The sequence below is a fragment of the Drosophila kikkawai genome, chromosome 2L (genome assembly GCF_030179895.1).
Source record: "Drosophila kikkawai strain 14028-0561.14 chromosome 2L, DkikHiC1v2, whole genome shotgun sequence".
In the NCBI taxonomy this organism is placed as follows: domain Eukaryota; kingdom Metazoa; phylum Arthropoda; class Insecta; order Diptera; family Drosophilidae; genus Drosophila; species Drosophila kikkawai.
In genome coordinates, this window is record NC_091728.1 from 21,340,727 (window position 1) to 21,363,868 (window position 23,142).

Below are 23,142 nucleotides of genomic sequence, written 5' to 3' on the forward strand. Positions count from 1 at the left end.
TATATTCCTTTTTTATTATGAAATCATTGTATAAAATATCTAAAATTTCTGTAGAATCCCAAATTAATAATTTATAAAAATAGTAATATAAAACTTAAAATAAATTACTATATTTTGACTACTAAAGAAGCTTAAAAACTTGTGCTTTTTAAACCTATACAACAATCCCTTTTAAAATATATACTTACAAGCTATTAACCATTCCCAACAACCAAAATTAAAGCTTGTAAACCTTTGTAAAGCGCCAACAGTAAGCGTGTCAAAACCTCCATGAAAACCAAGCCCATAAGTACCCTCAAAAATAGCATAAAAATTACCACAAATAAATATAATTAAGTGAAGTCAACAGACCAGCTATTACGAAATTTCGACCGATTGCGCAAATAATCCGGCAATACAATCATCGATTATTGCACCGAAAATGCCGAGCAGAGTTTTTCCATTTCCGCCATTTCTTATTGGGCGACGCTGGCTATATACCACACTCACACACACATATAAAAATAGAAGTGGAATACATATACGAGCGAAAGAGAGCACAAAGTCTGAGAAGAGACACGATCGATCGCGGCGAGAGAAGCGAGGCCAGATAGCGGCACTCTTCTGGCACATGGCGGGGAAGACTAGCTCCGGCATAGCTCCGCCCCACTCTAGCACACACATGCACGCAGCAGCGGCGATCGTGTGTCAACCGAAGGCTGACGAGGCGATCGGATCGGGGAATCGGGGATCTCGGGTCGCTGCTGACAAACGCAGAGTCGGACGAAAGAACGCACCGTGTGTTTCAGTTAAGCGTTGGCTCTGAACCCGGCAACAATCTTTTACTCCGTCGCGATCTGCCAATCTATACCGATCTCCATCTATCCGCAACTAGAGCGAGCTGTTCGGTTCAGTAAAATTATATTGCAAAGCGGAAAACTCACAAGTTCTTGTGTCCCATGATTGCCGTGTGATCCGATCGAGCCATCGAAATAAATCGCACAAATATGAGCAGCTATATCGGCAAACGCATGCTAATGATGATTATGCCTCATTTATAGTGCGCTAATTGAACGCGAAATTGCTCGATCAAAATCAATAATTCCCTAACCATTTGCAAACAAACACAACTCAAAGAAAATCAAATACGAAAAAGCAGAAGCAATACCCCAGAGTGCCAGTGTGAGAGTGTGTGTCGAATTTTATAATGGATATCAGCTATATCTTCGTGATCTGCCTGATGGCCCTGTGCAGCGGCGGCAGCGGCTTCAGCCCCGTCGAGGGCAAACAGAAATCCGGCAGAGGCCGGGGCTCCATGTGGTGGTAAGTCTCCCCCAGCCAAATATTTTCCATTAAACGCTCAATTGCAGTGGCCAATTAGCGGGTGGGCGACAATAAAAACAGTAAACAGTAACAAGAAAAAAAATATATATTAAAGCCAGACAACATTTGGCCAGAAGCCAAAGAACAACAACAAGGCACGCGCCGAAAAGTTTTGGGGAAACATTTCCCACAGCCGCAAACACATCATAAAAGCAAACACAAAATAAGTTAAAGGTCTTGTGCGTCACGCACCAAATGCGGAAGCCACACAAAATGCACACACTAAAAAATAAAAAAGTCTGAAAATAAAATAAAGCCCGGTCTGCTCTCAAACTTCTTCGCATCTTCTTTCGCTTCGCCTGATGAAAGCAATTAAAAATTCTAAGCGCGCATTCAACTTTTACTTGGGATAAAAACTTTGTCGGTATGCGTGACACACTTTGAGATATGAATGGAGTTTTTGGGTGAATGGATATGAGGGGGGGTAATAAAGTCACTAGGAGAGGGGTTTGCCGGTGATAGGAAAGTCCAGTTTTTGGGATCTACCGCAGATTTGGGGGAGAAACACTTCTAGTAGCAGCTGCAGGCAATTCGAGTTCGTTGCCTAAGTCTTTTGTTTGAGCAAATGAAAGATTTTTTTTTTTTTTAATTATGGAAAAATATATAAAATCTTATTAAGGAATATGTATATTATATAAAACTATGAAATTGTCAGAAATACAACACTGAAATAAAGCGGAATAAGTAATTATAAAAAAATTAAAGGGAGTGTTTAAGTTGACTTTCCTGTTTGATCTTAATTCCAAGTTTATAAAAAAATTTCAAAATAATTTAAAAATTTAAAGTAGACCAGTTCAAACAAACTATTTTGTTAAAATAAAACCCTTACTGATGCTGAATTTAATTTCTCAAATTCCTATGCTATGAACTTTAATCAAATTTCAAACATAAACATAAAATTTTAAGGCCAAATATTTGACAACTAACTGGTATTTTTTGTTATTACTATTATTAACCCAGAGCTCCCAGTGGGATTCTGTGGCTTTGATGAGTTGTTTGTTTGACTTTTATCATGTGCAAAACTTCAGCCTAAGCCTTAATAACTTTTTATAACGGCATAAATTTCAGTCGCAACAATAAAAAATCAACACAAATACATAAAAACACAAAGGCAGGCACACACACGAACATACCTACCGATCGACACAAATTGCTGCCGCGACTCCGGATTGCCGTCGCATAAATCTCAGTTGGGGCATCGATTTAATCCGCCTGGGAATTAAAATCGATTGCCAATCGCCGCCCCGCGTAAACCCCCGGTTCTCTTGATTTTGGCAGATGTTACACATTCAATCAAGTTTTTGTTACTTATTTTTTATTAAAAATTTTTGTTGCATTGCGCAATTGTCTCGGGGGGAATGTGTTCTGTTCCCACCGCAATCAGCATTCAATTGAATTGGCAATTAATTTGCATTCTCCCAGAGGCCTGTCAATAAACATTTGTTTGTGTTTATTTATGGTTTTTGTTATATATATGCTTAAATAAATATATAGGCTAATGAAGCGTGGAAAAATTATTATAAATATCAACAGTTGAAACAAGAAAATAAATTATGACAGGTCAGAGCCGGGCAAAGCGTTAGCCGACAGGTGTCTGCAAATATTTGTCTATCTCCATGTGAGTGTACTTAATAAGTGTATGTGGTTTATGCCTGAGTAACGCCGGCAATTGACGTGTACCGCCCAACAACAACAACCACAGTAAATGTTGGAAAATATTATGGACAACACAGAAAAACCGCAAAATGGAAAACCTACAAAAAATAATACACACACACACACACCGAAAGCCGAAAGAAAAACAACTCGGTCTCAAGTCAAGTGGAAAGACACACAAAACCCTAGAAAATATCACAAAAAAAAAAAAACTAAGAAAACAAAGTATTGTAGATGTAATGAAAATGTTTCAGCTGGTGTCTCATAATTAGGCGCAAAAACCCAGTCAGGCATTAAATAGCTATGACATCCCATCCCGTCAAAGATTGCCCTATTAACTTTCGGTTTTTCTGGTTCGTTTTCTTTCAGGGGCATTGCCAAGGTCGGCGAACCCAACAATATAACGCCCATCATGTACATGGATCCGGCCATCCACTCCACGCTGAGGAGAAAACAGCGTCGCTTGGTCCGGGATAATCCTGGTGTATTGGGAGCCTTGGTCAAGGGCGCCAATCTGGCCATAAGCGAGTGCCAGCATCAGTTCCGGAATCGTCGCTGGAACTGCTCCACGAGAAACTTTTCGCGAGGCAAAAATCTATTTGGAAAAATTGTGGATCGAGGTGAGTTGAAGAAGCCCAAGAAAATATTTAGAAAAGGTTTTTAGTAGCTAAATAAATTAAATCCCAATAATTAGTTCTGGGAGCAATCCACTTAAAACTCCACTCTTTACGGTGGGAAATATGATCTGCCCATCAATGGTTGTCAACGCCTTCGTTTTTCCCATTTACTAACTACTAGAAACTACACAAATTGCTTGCATAACCAACCAACATGAATCCAGTTTCTTTTCCCTTCGGTTTCCACTTTATTTATGTTATGAAATGTCACTCCCCTGGACCTCTTTCGTACTGCACAATATGTGTGTGGCGCTTGTTTGTTATTGTAATACGATCTGAGCACTTGGTAATATGTATATATATTTTATACATGTAGGCTGGCTGGCCTACCCTTTCGAAGGGGCCACTTTCCCCGCTCCGGCGAACAAAGAGCTGGCTCTGTCCTCGGCTGCACTTGCTCCACTTGCGTTTCAGCGTGTTTATGCTAATGAGCACAAGTTGGCAGCACCAGGAGTGACTCTGTACAGGACAGGACCGACTGTTGTCACTCACTCACTCAGCCATTCAAATCAATCAAGCCCAGTTGTCTGTCTTCTGGGACCATTCGGTCGTTCGTTCGTTCGTTCGCCTGCTGAGCCAGCGAAAATCCCTGGAGAATGGGAATAGGAACCAGCAGTTTCTCTCTTATATAAATGTAAACAAAAGTCGCGCATGCGCAGTTTTTGTCCTGGCGCGTTTTTAGCTGGAAATCTATTCGGTGCATTCGACTCCCGCCCTCGCCTGCCGTTTTATTAGCTACCGTTTTTGTCCTGCATCCTGAGATCCTGCCAGGTAGTAGCTATATCTATACTCGTATATATATTTGAGGAGGCGTGGCTGGCGTCGCGTGGCTTCGAGGCCTTTGCCTCTCCTGCAACCGTCTGTCAACGGCAGCTGACTTTTATAGCCAGGCTCTTGACCTTATCAAGTTATTTTGACTCTGCTCCGCCAACATCCTTTTTATGAGCTCTTGACATTTTATGGATTACTTAAAAAGAAAAGGGAAATTATTGCCCCGGTGACAGCTTTTTATCGCAGCACTTTCATCGCTTTCCACAATCAAATTTTTTTAATGCTTTTTTTTCTCCCTTTTTCGCCCTTGGCCCTAATTAACACCTAGAGAGCGCACCATTAACACTTGGGGTTCGGGGTTCCAAGTGACTCTAAAACTGCCCAAGAACCCTGCCAGCGGGGCATAATTCATCGCCTGTCTGGGCTGCCTTTCATTTGTATTTCCTTGGGCCCGGGTTAGGCTTCCCTAACTTGTTTTCTAATTGGTGACACCTTGTCAATTTGCCACGCCACACGCTTTAACAGGCTGTCTCTATTAGTGAATTCTCGTTGGGTTTCTGGCAGGGATCTTCTTCTCCTTTACTTTTTTTTTGGCAATCATCGGTTCGTGACGAAGCCGCTCCGGGTGGCTGTCGTCCCTGTGGGTTTTATATCAAGAGGTCTAAACTATTCCGGGAACTGCTGCTTCTGCTGTGCTGTCACTAAGCAGCTTAGTCCCTTTTTCAGGATCCTGATCCTGCGCTGATCCTGCTTCTGATTCTCCTCCCCTGATCTCAATTTCAATCAGTTCGAGCCACGCCCACACACAACGGAAATCCGTTTTTGGGCAATTATAGCAAGCCATATAAAAAAAGGGAAGGTATCGCATTACATGCGGAAATTTTTATTTTACTTTCCTCGTTGCTCCATTTTGGCCACACCCCGCTCATTTGGCATTTCTTTGCTTAATTGCTCAGGGTGCACCAGCCCCGCTCGGTCTTGTTTATTGCCTTTGTTCGCTATTTACTTGAAGAAACCACAAGAGCAGAGTACGGTACGAAATGCAAACACCAAATTGCCCCCAAAAAGGTAACGCGAATTCTTGCTAAGCTAATCACCAGAAGAAAAAAATAACAGAGTCACCAATATATGATGACTGTGTCACGCCTCTGACGAAAAGTGGGAGAGAAAAAAAGTAAATTCCCAAAGCGTTTGCGCATGCGCCGCCGCCTTATCGCGGCCCAAACATCTTGCACATATTTACACACAATTTACCTGTGTGTGCGCCTTAAATTTCGTTACATACGTGAAATTATTTAAGGAAAAACGAAACCACCAACAGCAAACAAACAAACATTAACCGGGAATTGAAAAAAATAGAAAAGAGAAAAAAAATACGAAAGAAACAAATCATTTCTTGGTCGAATTCCAGGAAATCGAAATCAAAAGCGGCAAAATTTTTTAACACCAAGCGGAAGTTGTTGATTCGTTGATATTAGAGCAAGCGAGAATGTGTCAATCGTCAAGTGGGAGACTAGTCAATCATAGATACATCAATCAGCAGTTGTACAAAAATAAAAATAAGAGACAGATACAGAAGGCAGTTTTCTAACAATAGTTTTGGTTTTTTTAAGATTCTATAAATGAAATAATAATATTATAAGAATCCTTTTATTTATTAAGATATAATAAAGACACTGTTAAATCTTTATAAAAAATATAACTTCATCTCAAGTACTTTACACTTTACTTTGAAACTCAACCCAAAAATACCAAACAAGGTTGACAGTCCATCCCATTCCCAGTGAGTCGCTTACTCATACCAAATACCCCAGAATTTCTAGCTACCTGACCGGAGACATGACCATCCCTATATATATATATCATATCTTGTGAGCTATGAACTGAGGCGAAACCACTTGAAAAATTATCTGCAACATGTAAATTCAATTTTCATTGTTCTTTATCTGCGATGGTCTTGCTCTCCGAACAGAAACCGAAACAGAAACGGAGGCAGTTACTAAAAATATACAGAAAATAAAAATAATAATAAAAGGAGGAAACTGTCCACTCGAATGGACTCTCCGCCAAGATGGGCCCCCAAAGTGTTAAGTTGGAATTTATAGTTGAGCGTTTAATCTGTGTCAGGTTTTTGGTGCGCTCATCTCTTTTCCTTGGTGGCCCTGTGGCATTGATAACTTGAAGTGTCATAATTGACCAGACTTTGGAAGACAAGTGCCATTACTCATAACGAAAAAAAAAATAAATAATTTCAACTCTTGCCCACGTCTCTGGTCATCACTTGACTTGGCCGAGATTGAGATCTTGTCTTGGTAAGGCCGGCGGTGCCAAGTGGAACACCCAGAAGGCGAAAAAATAATGACTCCACAGTGAATAAAGTTTGTAATGATAAGGGATAAACCATTAAAAATGTATACATTTCTGATTTAAATGCTTAAATATTTTAAAAATATTTTTAAAGTTTAAGTTTTTATATTTTTAAAATTTAACTAAACCAAATTTATTGTTCTTTCCTTTCAGGCTGCCGCGAGACCAGCTTCATCTATGCCATCACCAGTGCAGCGGTGACCCACTCGATTGCCAGGGCCTGCAGCGAGGGTACCATTGAGTCCTGCACCTGCGACTATAGCCACCAGTCACGATCCCCGCAAGCCAACCATCAGGCGGGCAGTGTGGCTGGCGTACGGGACTGGGAATGGGGCGGCTGCTCCGACAACATTGGATTTGGATTCAAGTTCTCCCGGGAATTCGTTGATACTGGCGAGCGGGGTCGCAATCTGCGCGAAAAGATGAATCTGCACAACAATGAAGCGGGAAGAGCGGTAAGTTGAGCTTTAGAAAATAGAAAATAAATGGGATATATAGATTTTGTGAAAATTATTGTAAAAAAGATCATATTAACCCTTTTTTTTTGCTGTGTTTTTCGTAATAAGTAGTCCTAATGTTCGGTTTAAGCCTGGCTGGGCGATTTACGGCTGGAGCGCTAATAAAAACCAGCGACGACAATTTCCGTCCCAACAATTAATTGCCAACGAACGCCAATTGGCCCAGCTAGTTGGGAGATAAGCTCTCCTCCCCCCTGGTTGTCTCTTTCTCTTGAGAATGTGGGGGGGGGGACTTTTCTGCACTCGTTTGCGCTTGTGTCGCTCGTATATTAACCCGTTGACAGCTTCCAGTTCCCCTCCACATGCAAGAAAATAGTAGGATTTTAGTTTAGTTTTTGGGGGCAGCAAAACAGTGGTTGAAATATCGAAAAAAAAATCGAAGGGAAATCGATAAGTGAAAAAAATGATATTTAATTGGTTAGAAATTATAGATAATAAGTTTTTCAATTTTAACATGTTGTACATCAGTACAACCTCTTCTCCCTGTTTTTTTTCTATTCTATAAGAGAGTTAACTTTATCGATTTTATTATCGATTTCTCAAGCTAATTTATTTAAAGCTTAAAATTTTAATACCACTGTGCAGCTCCACTCCTGCTGTCCGTTTTAGTGGGGCGTAGAAAGTAGCACACTGCGCCAGCATCCACCTAGAGCCGATCCCACCGATCCGATCGATCGATCCCACCGGATCCGGGGGCCTAGTCCTCGCGGCCTCCTTCCACCACCTTCAGAGTGCAGGGCCCACCATCTGTGTTATTATTTTATTACTTGTTATGGGCCGCAGCTCCATAATCGTTGCGATCATTGCGGCCCGATGATGATGATCATCGGCTGCTGTGGCTGAAGGCCCCCCAACTGCGTTGATTTCTTACTTTTGGTCCGGCGCACAACAATTACAAGCGGCAAGCTCAAGGGTGAGGGGTGATGGGGGGACCTGCAACAAGCGCACAGCAAGTTGCAACAACATTTATTGATTTTTAATAACTGCAACAACGTGGCAGGCGGGCCGCCAATCTCCCAGCCAGCAAAAAAAACAACCGGGGAAAAAACAGCAAAATAATTAAGTGAAAAACATATTGCGAGGCGAGTCGATTCGCAAGGAGCCTAATAAAGTCATACTAATGAACAATCTCTTCTTTTTCTTCTTGCAGCACGTCCAGGCTGAGATGCGTCAGGAGTGCAAATGCCACGGCATGTCCGGCTCTTGTACGGTGAAAACCTGCTGGATGCGACTGGCCAACTTCCGGGTGATCGGTGACAATCTCAAGGCCCGCTTCGATGGGGCCACCCGCGTCCAAGTTAGCAACAGCCTGCGAGCCAGCAATGTCCTGCCTGGCCTCAGTCCGAATGCCGCCGGTTCCAGTTCCGTGGGCTCCAATGGCCTGATCTTACCCCAGTCGGTGGTCTATGGCGAGGAGGAGGAGCGCATGCTCAACGATCACATGCCGGACATGCTGCTGGAGAACAGTCATCCGAACAACAAGATTCATCATCCAAACATGCCATCGCCAAACAGTCTGCCGCAGGGCGGTCAGAGGGCCAGAAATGGACGACGACAGGGTCGCAAGCATAATAGGTAAGGATTCAAAAGATTTTAGATATTGGAAAGATATTATTGAACTTACAACGAACTAAAATATATATTTTTAAGAGCATTTAAATCATTTTACTTATAAATTTCCCTTTATTTCCTTTCTTCACCAGATATCACTTCCAACTGAATCCCCACAATCCCGAACACAAGCCACCTGGCTCCAAGGACCTGGTCTACCTGGAGCCCTCGCCCAGCTTCTGCGAGAAGAATCTGCGACACGGCATCCTGGGCACCCATGGCCGGCAGTGCAACGAGACCTCCTTGGGCGTCGATGGCTGCGGCCTCATGTGCTGCGGGCGTGGCTATCGGCGGGACGAGGTGGTGGTGGTGGAGCGTTGCGCCTGCACCTTCCACTGGTGCTGCGAGGTCAAGTGCAAGCTGTGTCGAACCAAGAAGGTCATCTACACGTGTCTATAAGGAGACCCTCCCTCAGCCTATGTATTGCCTTTCCCCGCCCCCCACACTTCCCTGTATGTGTTATGTATTTTGTCTACGCTTAGCCTTTGTTATTAGCACCTTAAGAGCCTAGACTATAGCCTAGTTAAAGAATACGACTACCAACCCGAGAACCCTTCTAAATCCTTTCTTAAGCTCCCTCACTTTTTTTTAGCAGTATTACAGAAGGAATATTAATGAATAGATTTCATGAAGAAGAATACAACTTGTGTTTGCCCAGTTTTTAGTCATGTAAGCCACGCGCCCTCCAACGATACAAAATATTTTGTAAATTACAAAGCCCCCGCCTCCGTTTTTTGTATCCCTAGACTAAGGTTTAGTTGTAGTTTAGCTTAGAGATTTCTTAGCGCGTCCCCTGCCTTCTGTCGTTCTAAAATATCCTCTTTTTTAATCATCGAAAAACAAGACTGAAAAAATTCAAATAGCGCGCAGCTTCTTCTCTGTCCTTTCCTTGAGCTGCTTCCATAAAGCTTTGGTCAGGACCAAAGCGTATGTGAAGGAGTATCCTTTGAGAATAGAAACTCCCAGGAAAACAATTGGAATGTGGTTGAGAAAATTCCATCAAATGTTTTCCAAGCTTAATAACTAAAACCCTACGCCTTTGTGTACATAAATAAGTTAAAATTTACTATTAGTTTTAGGCTAAAATCATTTTACTAACGCGAAACATAATTGTTGCTTGGAATTTATGAAATTTTTGCAGAAAAATCGTATGAAATATTATTTTTTTGAAAACGCATTTAATTTAAAACCCCACGGTTGTGCGTTCTCCCCCCGCCCCCTTGTAGGTATTACTAATTAATTAAATAAACTTAGCTGGCTAGTTAAACGATACGTCTAGGCCTAAGTTTATACATATAGTAAAGCTCGATATGAATATAATATTTAATTAATTTATACTAGCTCATAGACATTCAATTTTGTAAAGTATTAATGCGAAGGAGAACAACAAACGAAAAAAGCGGAGCAGAAAAATGCTAATGCTATCGAAAACAAATCAATAAAAAACAGAAAACGAGTAAAAAAATTACAAAAAAACAAATAAAAGCAAATGGAATTTATTTCGTGTGTATGGCGGAGGGGCAATTATTTGCTGCAATTAGCCGGGGGGGGAGGAGAAGGGTACCTGCAGGTCAGGGTCGATCCGACGACAATCTGCTCTGAGGCATTTCAATATTTGATTTAAGGCAGCGCTCAGTGGCAGTTTCCCAAGCGCATTTTTTGCTCTTACAGCCAACTGTCAACCTGGGAGAGAGAGAGCCAGCGAGCCAGCGAGCAGAAACAACTGCTGGAACAAGCGGCGACAGTTGCATCTTTTGTATATCGTCGGCACAAAAGTCAGTGGATAAACCCCACAAGATCCCTCTCGCCCCCCTGGAGCCCGTTCCAGCTGACAATGCGAACGACAATTCCGCGCTGTCAGCGGCAAGCCATCGAATGTGGCTTTCAAGTTTTAGCGACTCAGGATTGAGGATGTGGCCATGGCTGTGGCTGTGGCTGAGGCTGGACGATCGCGACATGCAATTGCCGGACCAACTATGCAACCTGACATCCGACAGATCTAGACGAGTGCCGGAGGGCAAGATAAACCAAAGCCAAAGCCTGGATGAGGCTTACATTGATCCTGATTTCAGCTACTGATCGCAGCAGATGAAGATGGAGAGCCGGAGACTAGGCTAAGCACAACAAAAAGTGATCGTGCTACATGTGTCCACAGTGCTTGACAGTTTTGTTTCGCCTTTTTTTAAGGTGCTGCTTTTTTTTTAATTACGGGTGGGAAAACAATTTTTCCGTTCAGGAAACAAAGTTTCAGAATTCCAGAGAGATGTTTGATTAACTGGTGAGTGTTCCCAGGACCTTGGACTGAGAGGAAGAGTCAAGGATATCTACAAGATACTAATTGAATATAGATAATAATAAAAAATATTATTAAGCCTTTATAGGAGTTCTAAATTCTCTTAAACTAAATTTATTCAGAATTAATTCATAACTATTATCACTTTAAACAAATTCTTAGAAACACTTTAACTTAGAAACTGGCCAAGTCATCTTATAAATTATTCAACTTAACACAGTTCAAAGCTATCTACAATTAAATATCACCTCAGAGAATTCTCTGTACATCCTCCTCTTTGGGTTTCATACCCCAACTCATCCTGATTTCCCCTATTATGTCACTTGTAATTAGAGAAAAGCTTCCAAATGCTTAGCAAATGATTCACAATCTATTGGCCTCAATGCCTCATAGGAGACTCATAACATAAATGACAGTAAGGTGGCACTGGAAAAAATAATAACTAATTATAAATATATATTATTTGAATTAAATGAACACCAAATATGTAAAGAATACCAGTGAATACACTTTATACATTAAATATAAATTCATTCTTTTTTTAAAAAATACGTTTGTATATTTACCATTTTTCCCCTCAGTGTCTGTGGACTTTGGCCAACCTATTGGGTCTATTGGCATTATTGGGCATCGCATCTCATAACCCCGAGGGGCACATAGTACGCCTAGTTGGAGTGTGACGTGCCATTGTTGTTATTTAGTTGGCACGCCGAGGCGACAATTGTCGTCTCCAATGAGTCGTTGTCTCTTGGTCTGATGTCGCTGTCTGGCCCAAAGAGACACTGCCTCCTAATCAATAAAACTAACGAGCGGATTAAGATTATGTTGGCATGGTAGTCTTGCCTCTTGCCTCTTGGCTTTTGCAGTTCGAGTTGCCTTTTTGCCGCTTCCACTGAGGCGAGAGACCAAAAGCGGCGCACGCTCATCCCAAAAATGGTCAGGCGGCCTAATGAATTGCAAGTCGCCAGCGTTGTCCACTATAAACAGCCTGTCCAGCATACGAAATCAAAAAAAAAAAAAGAAGAGGGAAGAAAGTTGAGGATTTAAAACCGATTATTAAAATACCCTGGAATATTAAAAATATTTAATATGTGCAAATATATGTGAAATTTCATGGGAAGGATGTGCGTTTTTTGAAAATGTATTACATATTTCAATGCTTGGTAAAATTTTAATGTAATATTACGTTTTAATTTTATATTCCATTAAAGTGGGAGTACTTTTAGACGCTTCTCCAATTGATTTTAAATCCTAAAAAAACTATATAAACTAATTAGAAATTTAGAAGAGCATTTCCTACCTTTAAAGCAAAAAGGTTATACCCCTCTGAAAGTTCACAGCAATAAGAAATAAAGAAAGAAAAAAAGAAAAATAATATATAAAAAAAAAACAGGGCACAAAAAGCGGATCGGGATCCCCATGTTGGTCGTCTTCCTCCGCTCGGTCGTCAATCGGTCGCTGGTTCGATCAGCGGATCGATGGGTTTGCTGCTCGCTGGCTCTCTGGTTCTCCGGTTCGATGGATCGATGGATGTGACAATGACAGTTGTTGTTCGTCATGTTTGGAGCATGTATTGCCTGCCTCCCTTACCCGCATCCTCCCATTCGCTGGCCGTGCTCCTCTTTTGTGTTGTAATTGCAGACGCCACACGTTTCGCGCGCTGTTTGATTTGGAAATTGCAACAGATCGGCTCGGAATGGGCAATATATCGCGCTGGGGGCACATCTCATTGACTTGGCATTCCCGGCACGCGTACTTCTTGGCATGACAAGACTTTCAAGCCTCCCCTTCGTTGCCCCTTTCCCAGCTTATACCCACGTTTTGGCCCTTTTGGCTCACAATGAAAATTTTCGACACAAGTCAGCGGCACAAGTGAGTGTAAGCGTTAATTAAGTGGCAATTGTTGGTGAGGCGTGAGAATTTGGCGGATTAGGTAAAGAAATGTAAGGTGACCCAAGGCAGACTCCAGGGGGGTTCCCACCTTTCTTGGGGTAAAGGTTTTTCAAAAAGGAGTTACAATGTTGCGGTTATTAAGACAAGAAAATAAGCCTTAAAGGACTTCTAATTTGAGAACGTAATGCGAGCTGTAAGTATTTTGTTGAAGCATAAATTAAGACTCTCGGGGAGAATAGAATAACACTTTTTGAAAATGTAAAGATATAATTGGTGTTTTGTTTATAAATTTAATCATTAAAGAAAGCGTTTACCGAGAGTATTGGCATCCAGAATTTACTATTAATCCCTCCCTTATCCAAACACTATTCCCTGATAATATTTTTGGCAACCCAAAGCCCTCACCTTATCATTACCTTTACCTTATAATTTCAATGCCCTAACCAGGACAAATGCATTGGCCTAGTGCCTATGGCTATCAATCATCGGGCCGTAGCCTGTTAACATGGGCGACTAGTTCTGCGATTGCCTCTACCAGGAAGCAATGACCAAGCATCGAGTGTCGAGATCAGACCACCAGAGGAGCAAACTGCTGGCAACTGGAAATGCCCTCAGAGACCGACTAGACCGGAGACGCTTTGGACCCGGACTCCCGACTCTCGACTCCCGACCATGTAATTAACAGCACGCAAAAAGTGTTTGCGAAGCGTTTATGGAATGGGTTCGCGTTGGGATGCAGCGCTGAATGCAGGCAGAGCTATTGGATATGGGATATGGGTGTCCCATTCGCTGGAGGCGACACGCATGTAAACATTGCCATTTTTGGCTAAAGACGCGACAGCTGCTCTGGACATTGGGACTGGGACTGGGACTTAAACTCTCAGCCATTCTGCGATGTTGTACACCGGGGGAAATATTTAGTTTTATGTTGAAGGATATAAACTCTTTCAAAATAAACTTTTCTAAGAAAAATATATATTTTATGCTTTGAAAGTTATTTAATATTCAAATAATATTGCAATATTTTCAATGTTTTAATTTCCTTTTTATAAAAGTATTTTTTATGATTATTATAAGTCTACAGTTTTTTATTTGTAAGAATTTCGCGTATAAATGTTATATACTTAATCTAAATCTTATATAGTATTTATTTTTTTCTGTGCACTCGCTTCCATTCCAAGTTGGGTGGCCAACTTTGCAAAGACGATCGAACGATCGTAATTGAGTTACAAAAAGGTCAATCGAACCACCAGAGCGATGTGGAGTGTCAGTGTTCGACTTTAATTTATTTTATAATTACACGCACTTTATGCCTAATTAGTTTGGTTTTTTTTGTTTTTGTTTTTTACTGCGTCTTTCCCCGTCTCCCCAAGAGGGATGCCTGTCTGCCGGATCGGGGCCACAAAAAAGTTTCCCATCATTTGGCTTCCATTATGCAGCGTTCGCGGCCACCGAATTCCAAAGGTGCGCGCGAATGGGCGTCAGGTTTGCACAAACACACACTCACATGCACACAAACACACACACACACACACATGTGTCCATAAGAAAATAAAGCCCGAACAAAGGGGGACGGCCAGGTTGGGGGGAGGTGAGTGGCGGGGTGCGCCTGGGTGCCCACTACAATTCCCAGTCAACGGATGCGAGCTTTCCGCCGACCTCGTCCCGGGCCGAGGCTCATTCAGTCTAAAGGTCTACACTGGGGAAAATAATTAGAAATAATTCAGGGGAAAAATATAAAATCTAGGGATTTTTTATACATTTTAAGCTCTGGATTTGAAAATACAATAGCATCATTTTTATTTAATATTTAGTTTAAATATTGTATTTTACCTTCATTTTTTGAAGGACATCCTCTGAAATTAAATGTGAATTTTATTACAATAATTTAATAATTTCTTACAGTGCACTCTTGGAGTAAGAAACGTGGCGAGAGGCAGCCTGAGGAAGAGAATCACCGACTGAAGCGGTGATCATCGCATCGGGGCGCTTTTGTGGCCGTCTTCATCGACATCAACGCACTCCTTTGTTTGCCCGGACCCTTTAGCCAAGACCCTTGTGCCCACCCGATCCCATCCGATCCGATCCGAGATCCGAAAAGAGAGTGAGTTGGTGCGCCAACTTTGTTTAACTTTGCCCCGGCTTATTGTTTGCTGTTCTTTTTCCTCATTGCCAGCCCTCAGTGGTTCCTGTTGGTTTTTGTGTGTGGATGCCCTTGCCGAAAATTAAAGAGGAAGCCCTCGGGCATGTGGATTTTGTAGAGGCTTTGGTGACGCCAGGACTTGGGTTTTCTCAAGATGGATGCGAAATAATACTTGAATTCAGATATAAGTTAGATTTTTTGCATACATTTTAGAGCTGTCGGATATATCTAAGTTAAGGCTTCACAAATATATTTCAATTAAAGTTCCTACCATAAATATTTAAGAGAATTATGCTAGATATTTTATTCGAAATTTATAAACTATGATTCCACTTTAAATTATATTTAAAACATTCATGAATACGTATGATATTCTTAAGCTTTAAAAAAATCTTGTAAAAAAGAGTATCCTATTATAGTTATTCCCCCTCAGAACGGAGCCCCATTTTCGGTGGGTGCGATTTGATAATACTTATAAAGCGCAAGGCTGGACATCCTTACCACCAATTATCCCAAGATGAAAGGAACTCTTTTACGCCGGAGACACACCCTCTCAACTCAACTCAACTCAACTGAACTCAACTCAACGTATCTCTCACAACAACTTGACTACAGGAAGTTTCACATATCTGCTGCCACAAAAGATCTTTGGCTTGACCAAAAACCCAGCCTTATCGAAATGTGTGCAGTATATATAAATACGATCCATCTCGCGACTTCCTTTTGGGCCCTGAGCACTTGAGACACTTTTTTTTTGTTTTTGCACTTGCTGTTTTCACGAAGACATTGAAACTTGGCGGCATCTTCTCAGTGCACCTTGATTGTGAGAAAGATAGCAGTGGGTATGGACAAAAAACCGAACACTGGAAGAAATATATATTAAAATAAAAGGAACTATATTTCAAAAAGTATATATAAGATTTTGATATATGTAAATAATATATACCAAAGAAAGTACCAAAAACAAGACAGCAAATTAGAATTTTATGACTTAAAATATTTTAAACAAATTCTCTTAAATAGACATCCACTTAATAATTTTATTCTTAAGTATTTATTTTATTGTTTTCGGTTTTTTTATATTTTAATAATATAATAAATTAATAATAATAATAAATTTTTTAATGTTTAAATATGAAAATAAGCAACGTCCTCAAAGTTAATTACAACCTCTTTGCTTTACTAAAAAGTTTTCCTATATCTTGAATTTTTTTGTATTTTAATTTTATTCTATCCTTTTTTCCCCCCAGTGTACAACACAAACAATGAGAAGGCCGCAGAAATTCCTCAGCAGAGATTAAGCTGAGGCTGAGCAGCGGCAGGGGAGTCCTCGAACAGGTGCTGAGCAAATGGCAAACTATGCCACAAGGTATTGGGGCAATTAGTGCTCAACTAATTGATTTAAGGCATTTCCTCTCTCTCTGTCTCCGTGGAAAACAGGGGGATATACAGGGGGAGATACATCCCAGCCAGCAAAGTTGGCGATTTCCGCATGAGACAAAAGTCGTCTCCTTGTCTCCGATGGAACGTCTTTGGCAGGAATCTTTGGCATTTGGACATCGCTTTATCGCTATCCTCGAGCTGCCCCCCTTTCCTTCCCCCCCCCTCCCCGGGGGAGGCAATTAAAAGCTGCTCCGCACTGATTGCAACAATTTCTGGTTAAATAAATGGAACGAACAGCGTTCGACAACAGCCATGTCTCTAAGCTAGAGGAGCTCCTGAAGAGCACCTGAAGCCAGGCTACGGGCCCTGGATCCGAATCTGGATCTCATCCTGCGGCCCCGATCTCCATTTCCATGGCCTCCTCGTACCGAAAGTATTTAGTTTCAATTTGTTGCTTTGTTAGTGCGTGTTCTGAGATTTTTCATCTCAATGGTAGAGTCGGGGATAAAGATGAGAGCGTGATGGATGATGATTTGAAGTCCTACTGGAAATTGAGAAAATATTTAAACATTTTAAAAAGCTTGAGATATCTTAAAGTTCTTCTTTAAAATAAAGTCTTAATGTTTGAATTTTATTAAATTTAATAAATTTTCATTTCGTGTCACGCTTTCTTCCTTGGATCCTCTGGAGAACCTGCTGCTATTCTTCATATCTCCCCACTTCTTGGGCAACCCCCAATGCTGATTAATTTTTTCGCTATTTACACGCTCGTTGGCCCGTTGTGCTCGAGTGCAGCAGTTGCTTTTTAGCTGCAGCTTTAATTTTGCAAAATTAGTCACGCGATTTTTATGTACTCGCCAAACTGGAGGAGCAGCAGAGTCATTGCAGGAGGAGGAGGAGGGGAGCAGCCACAGGAGGATATGCAGCTGAGGCAGGCTGGTTAACTAGTCGAGCTCCAGTCAGATGACAAATGATTTTATTAGCTTAGTTGAGTTAATCAATGTTGATGGTATTTATTAATTATGTTGTGGGCCTGTGTGTTTGCTGGCTCGGTTATTCGATCTCACATGTCGATCGTTGACGATGGGAGGAAGGAAGTGGCCCGGCGACATGCAGCAATGTTGCTCGATCTGGTTTTTTCTAGGGAAGCACACGAGGAGCAGGAAGGGCTGAGCCTGATCCCCGGGCCTCTGCAAATATTGGAGGCGCAGCGAATCCGTATGCCAAATTCAAGGCAAAGTCAAATTACACGCGCCGGCCAAATTGAGTTCAATAATAAGCATGAAGCCAGAGGTACAAGACTGGACCTCAGTCATCGTCACGAAACGTCTTCATTCGCCTTGGTCGGGGGAAAGGGATGGCAAGGAGTGCACTAAAGGAAAAATTAATAAAAGAAAATATTTTTAAAAATTAAATTTAGAAAAGAAAAATATTTTTGCCAAGATTAGGTTTAAAATCGTAAAACGTTCTTACACAATTCCTATTTATGGATGAATTTTCTTTTATAACAATTAATACCCAAAAAATAATCTTTCCTATTTCTTTCAGTATCCTGCTAGCATGGAGTTAAGACCTCCGGATGCGCCTGGCACTTTTCTTATAGCCTAAGCGACTGCACCCGATAGTAGTCATCAAAAATACACAGACAGACAGTCGAAGCAACAGATATCCAAAGTGCCCTGCGGCCAAAGGGATGGGATGGGTTTGGGAGATGGCTGTGGATCTGGATCTGAATCTTGAACTCGGACTTGGACTTGGACTTGGACTGGGACTGGACGGATTTAACTCCCAGGTAGTCACGGCCAGTCACGGGTGGGCGCATATGCAAAAGCTCAGCGCCTCGGCCTTTCAGATCCTCCGATCGAGGCTCCCTCGCCATGGCAATTTAACACACTTTGGCGCGTGAATTAAGGCCAATTTGGGAATTAAGTAATCTGGCTTTCGGTTGCGTGATGAGCTGGCCTCCTAAAGTTTATTAGTGACACTTTGCAGATTGCGGGTATATATAGTGCACTGAGAGAGGGATTTAATATACAAATTCAGTGACAAGAAAACACATACTAAATTAGGGTATTTTAAAAAGTTATTAAAAGGGTGTAGTTACCCAAGGTTGGTTATTTTTAGTATTGGTTATTTGTAGTAATTTATAAAGATTATATGGTCATTGAGATTAACCTTCTTGACATAATCTGAAGCCTTGAAGAGTCTATTAAAGCTGCATGTTCTTAATTATAAAAACTATTTGACAAAAGTGTATATAAAAATAGTAAATATATATAATACTACATTGTATTTGGTACAATAAATATTTAAATAAGATTTAAAATATCACCAATCTTTAAAGACTCACACGACAAAGACTCCTCTCGAAATGCCCGTAATTAAAAATGACAAGACAAATCACTTTAAACCAACATGGACACATTATCGCCCCGTCAACAACTTCCTGTTGCAAAAGCCATATCTCAGCGCGACTCTCATGTCAAGGTCGGTGCTCAGAATGACTTCATTCGAACCACCGATTGACAAAATGCAACAAGACCGCAGAGTCGATAGCCAAAAAAATAAAGAAGAGTTAAGATTCTGTTAATGAGAAATGTCGGTTGTCGGTTTTGGTTGGCTTTCGGCCTCCTCCTCCCTCTCCTCAGGCTCCAAATGGAGGCTCTGATGGCTGTCAGGCTAAAGCTCATTTCGCTAATCGCATCAATAAAGCTTATCAAGCTCACCAGAAGGAGAGCAGGAGCAGGAGGAGCCCTCGAAAATCTCAAGACGACGGCCCAGTCAAGAAATGCGAAATGCGCTTAAGCGTGTTGATCGATAAATTGGCACAGATTGGAGCCACGATCGCTGCGATCCTCGTCGAGACCAGACAAAACGCACACAAAACGCGAATGAAGTCATCTCGCCAAAGTCGCTTTGTCAACCGATTTCGCGTGTAGTTCGAGGCCTAAGCTGACAGTGGATCGCCCTAGCCGCAAAAGCCCAGTTTTAGGGTCTCTCGATTCAGATCTACCGATCTACCGATCCAGGTTCCAGGTCCAGGTCGAGGACCAGATCCAGACCCTTAATTTTCTGTCGCTCACACTGCCGCGGACAGCTGAGCGACATTAATACATCCTGGCAGTCGCCCTGAACAAATTAGCAAAAATGTCGAACTGCCGGTTTGGATTGAACTTTAGCTTTATACCCTTAAAAAAAGGTATTATTTGGGGGAGAAAGAGTTAGGTATCGCCTCTCAAAACATCACTCTAAACTTAACAAGGGAGATCTAGTCTTTGTTTCAATTTTGAATCTCTAAAGGATTCCCGAAGCAGTGATAGTTTTTATTCGAAATTAAATGAGTTAAATGTAACATATAAATTATATTTTTAAAAATATATACTCCCCTCTTTTGAAAAGAAAATAGAGTAGCAATCTTAACAACCCTGTCTTCTAGGGTATTTCCCACTTCGACTTGCAATTTATATACATTTCCTGCCTTCTTCTTTTTTCTCTGTTTATATTTTTTGGGAACTTTGATGGGCTATCTCTTGTGCGATCGCTTATGATCGCGCTTATGTTTCTATGATTCAGCAGCCAGATTGGTAGCCATCCGTCCATCCATCCAGGCAGCCATTCAAGCATTCAAATTGTGCTTTATTTTCGGCCATCCCCTTTTATCGCTGCGATTTCAGCTTTTTGTCTGGCATTTTATTTTTGTTTTGTTTGCGGTTTTGGTTTTGGTTTGGTTTGGCCGCATCATAATATTTTTGCGCATGGCAGATCTAATCTTTGTCCAAAAATTATATAAAAAAAATACAAACCGGAGGGTTCCGGCGCGCGCAACAGCTTTCGACATTTTTATGGGGAAATTATTGTAACCCAATCTGATCTGGACGCACCACAAAAACCTCGCATTGCATTTTGTCCTAACGTTGACATCTTGCGGTCGCTTCCATCAGACCAAATTGGCACTGACAAATGCATTGGGCATAGCGATTGGAGAGGAAGGTATTCGGACAGGACAGGAGTTTTTTGGGAGGGATGACGACGGCTTTCGATTGATACAAATGGGTTTAGTAGGGGAAAATGCTTTTTATTTTTAAAAATTTAAAGGAAATGGGTTTTATTTTGTTGAACAAAAAGAAAAGATCTGAAAGGAAATATAAGTTCATGACAATCTACTGCTAAAAATAAAGATTTCATAGCCCAAAAAGTAGTTTTTTTTTTTGTCATAAGAAATGTTACTAATTTCGATTCAAATTCAACAAGAATCTTATCTAGTTTCATGTCAACGACCTAGAGATGCTATCAGTACTGATGTTCTTTAATTGTTATCGAATTCACAGATAGCTCCATCTCTTCTCCAATGATTTTTCATCTGTTGAGTCACACTATCAGAGTGCCAGCTGAGTCATCTCGATTCCCTTGCAAGAATTCATGAAATTCGAATTTATAGTTTCTCCCTATAGGCTACCTCCCTCCAGGTGCCCTTGAATATCTCAGAGTCTGACTAATACTTCCTTCCGCCAGGGAGCTGAGCTCCAGCTGTAACTAATTGGTGACCTGAAGACGGAGGGTATCACCCAAATTGGGAATATTTCTCTCAGGTAATATAGAGCGGGGCAGCGCGCACGCTTCCAAAGCGGCATTCAAAAAGGCCGCAAACACATGTAAAACTCAAATGGCAACATGCCACACGCACCAAGCGATGAAGTTGGACTTGGAATGAGGATCTGGGGAACTCGACGACTCTGCCAAAAAAGGCAAAAGACCGACAAACGATGAACCGAACTCAGACCGCAAAGCCGCAACAGAAGCTCGAACAAATATATATATATATATTGTGTTTATATATATTTTTTTTTTGGTAATAGTTGCTTGGGGTTTCTGCTATTGTTGCCGGGTCCCTCTTGCTGGCTGACGTTTAGTCATAAAATATTCCATTTTATTTTGTATCTTGTATCTTGTTTTGTTGTTTTGCTTCTCCTTGTATGTGGAACAATTTTTCACACAACCTTCAATTTGCGGAGCGCTTGAGCATGGATATTTTGTTTCCGGAGCACACCTTGCGTGTGGTCTCTTAATTTGCCGCGATGCCCCGGCGATTGAGTCCCGAGAGCCGCCGAATCGGTGAATCAAATGAAACTCAATTAAGCCGCCTCCGTTAGACAAAACGCCGCGTGTCAAAACAAACGTTGTTTTCTTCTTTTTTTCTGAGAGCCAACCTTTTGCCTGAGATAACCCGGGAGATCGGTGCACTTTAAGAAATATTTTGAGGTAATAGAAATAGAGGAATGACCCGTGAAGAGCCAAGAAAAAAGTCATACTTTTTAGAGCATTTGATAATTATATTTCCATTATATTTTCAACTTGAAATAAATAATATCAAATGATAGTTTTATTTTTAGGGAATATGAATTTTGTATTTATAAGATATAAACCTTCACTTTCAAACACTTTTTATTCATTTAAAACCATTCCCAATGATAAACTCACTTAGTTATTCCTCTTAGTGTACGAGATCTTTGCCTATGAGGCGGCGTCCATTTTCATTTCCATTTCATTTTCGATTTCAGTCCCAAGAGACTGGCTAGAGAGCAACTTGGCCTGGCTGTGGGGCCTTTGATGTCATAATTCATGTATATTAACTCATAAATAAGCGAATGCAACTTCATGCCACAGTTCAAACCCGAACTGGGGGCCCAACCTCAAGCTCAGTCCAGTCCAGTCCAGTCCAGGCTGTCTGCAGCTTCGTCTGGTCTTTGCGTCTGGCGATCGGCGGGAGTCAAATCGTTTCTGGCTCTTCTAGCCCGGGTTTTGTGGTATTTAGTGCACTTAATCTACGCCAAAAGTACCAACTAAGCGAGATAAATAGCTGCAAAATAAACTAAGTCAGGGCGATGGAGCGCCATAGTGCAGAGCGTTTTGGGATGGGTTACGGGTTGGCTTCGGGTCTTGGGATTGCAATTGGGATTGGGATGGGATGGGATTGGGATTGGTATATATTCCTGTGTCCAGTGTACAGTGAAAATGGCTATAAAATCGGCACGACTTTTCAATAAATGTTGACAACACAGCGAGCCACAACGCAATGCGCCAAGTTTTATGATATCCTGAAGGAAGTGAAATATGATATTATGAATCGCCCGCTCAGACAGTTGGGACAGTTTTTTTTTTTTAGATTTTTTTTCTCCTTCTCTCTAGACGCGGCCAGTCGTCGTCCAGTTGAGGTTGAAGGAGTGGGAGATATACTTGGCATGGAGTCGGAGGTACTTGAACCCCCTTTTATCTTGTGGTTGTTGTGGAAACCTGTTGTCGCCGATGTTGTGTATTATGAGTTTGCGGTTTGTCATGTTAAAGTTAAATGCATGCAGCACATGCCCTGCATTCAGCACTGAGTGCCATTGACAGCCCACAAAAAACAACAACAACAACAACAATATAAGAGAAAATAAATAAATAAAAATAAAAACAAGAACGGCGACA

General features: G+C 41.3%; 1 protein-coding gene across 1 annotated transcript; it reads left to right on the plus strand.

The window, feature by feature from the left end:
- The first annotated feature begins 814 nt into the window (after positions 1-814).
- Positions 815-10,412, plus strand: wg (Wnt family member 1 wingless). The gene is made up of 5 exons (XM_017164159.2): positions 815-1,302; positions 3,388-3,638; positions 6,987-7,288; positions 8,502-8,926; positions 9,055-10,412. Exons 1-5 carry the CDS (start codon positions 1,187-1,189, stop codon positions 9,359-9,361), a joined length of 1,401 nt encoding a protein of 466 aa, XP_017019648.1. The 5' UTR covers positions 815-1,186; the 3' UTR covers positions 9,362-10,412.
- The last annotated feature ends 12,730 nt before the right edge of the window (positions 10,413-23,142 follow it).

Coding starts and splice junctions, on each gene's coding strand:
- wg (XM_017164159.2), top strand. CDS start 1,187: ATGGATATCAGCTATATCTTCGTGATCTGCCTGATGGCCCTGTGCAGC. Junction 3,639..6,986: donor TGGAAAAATTGTGGATCGAG/GTGAGTTGAAGA, acceptor CTTTCCTTTCAG/GCTGCCGCGAGACCAGCTTC. Junction 8,927..9,054: donor CAGGGTCGCAAGCATAATAG/GTAAGGATTCAA, acceptor TTTCTTCACCAG/ATATCACTTCCAACTGAATC.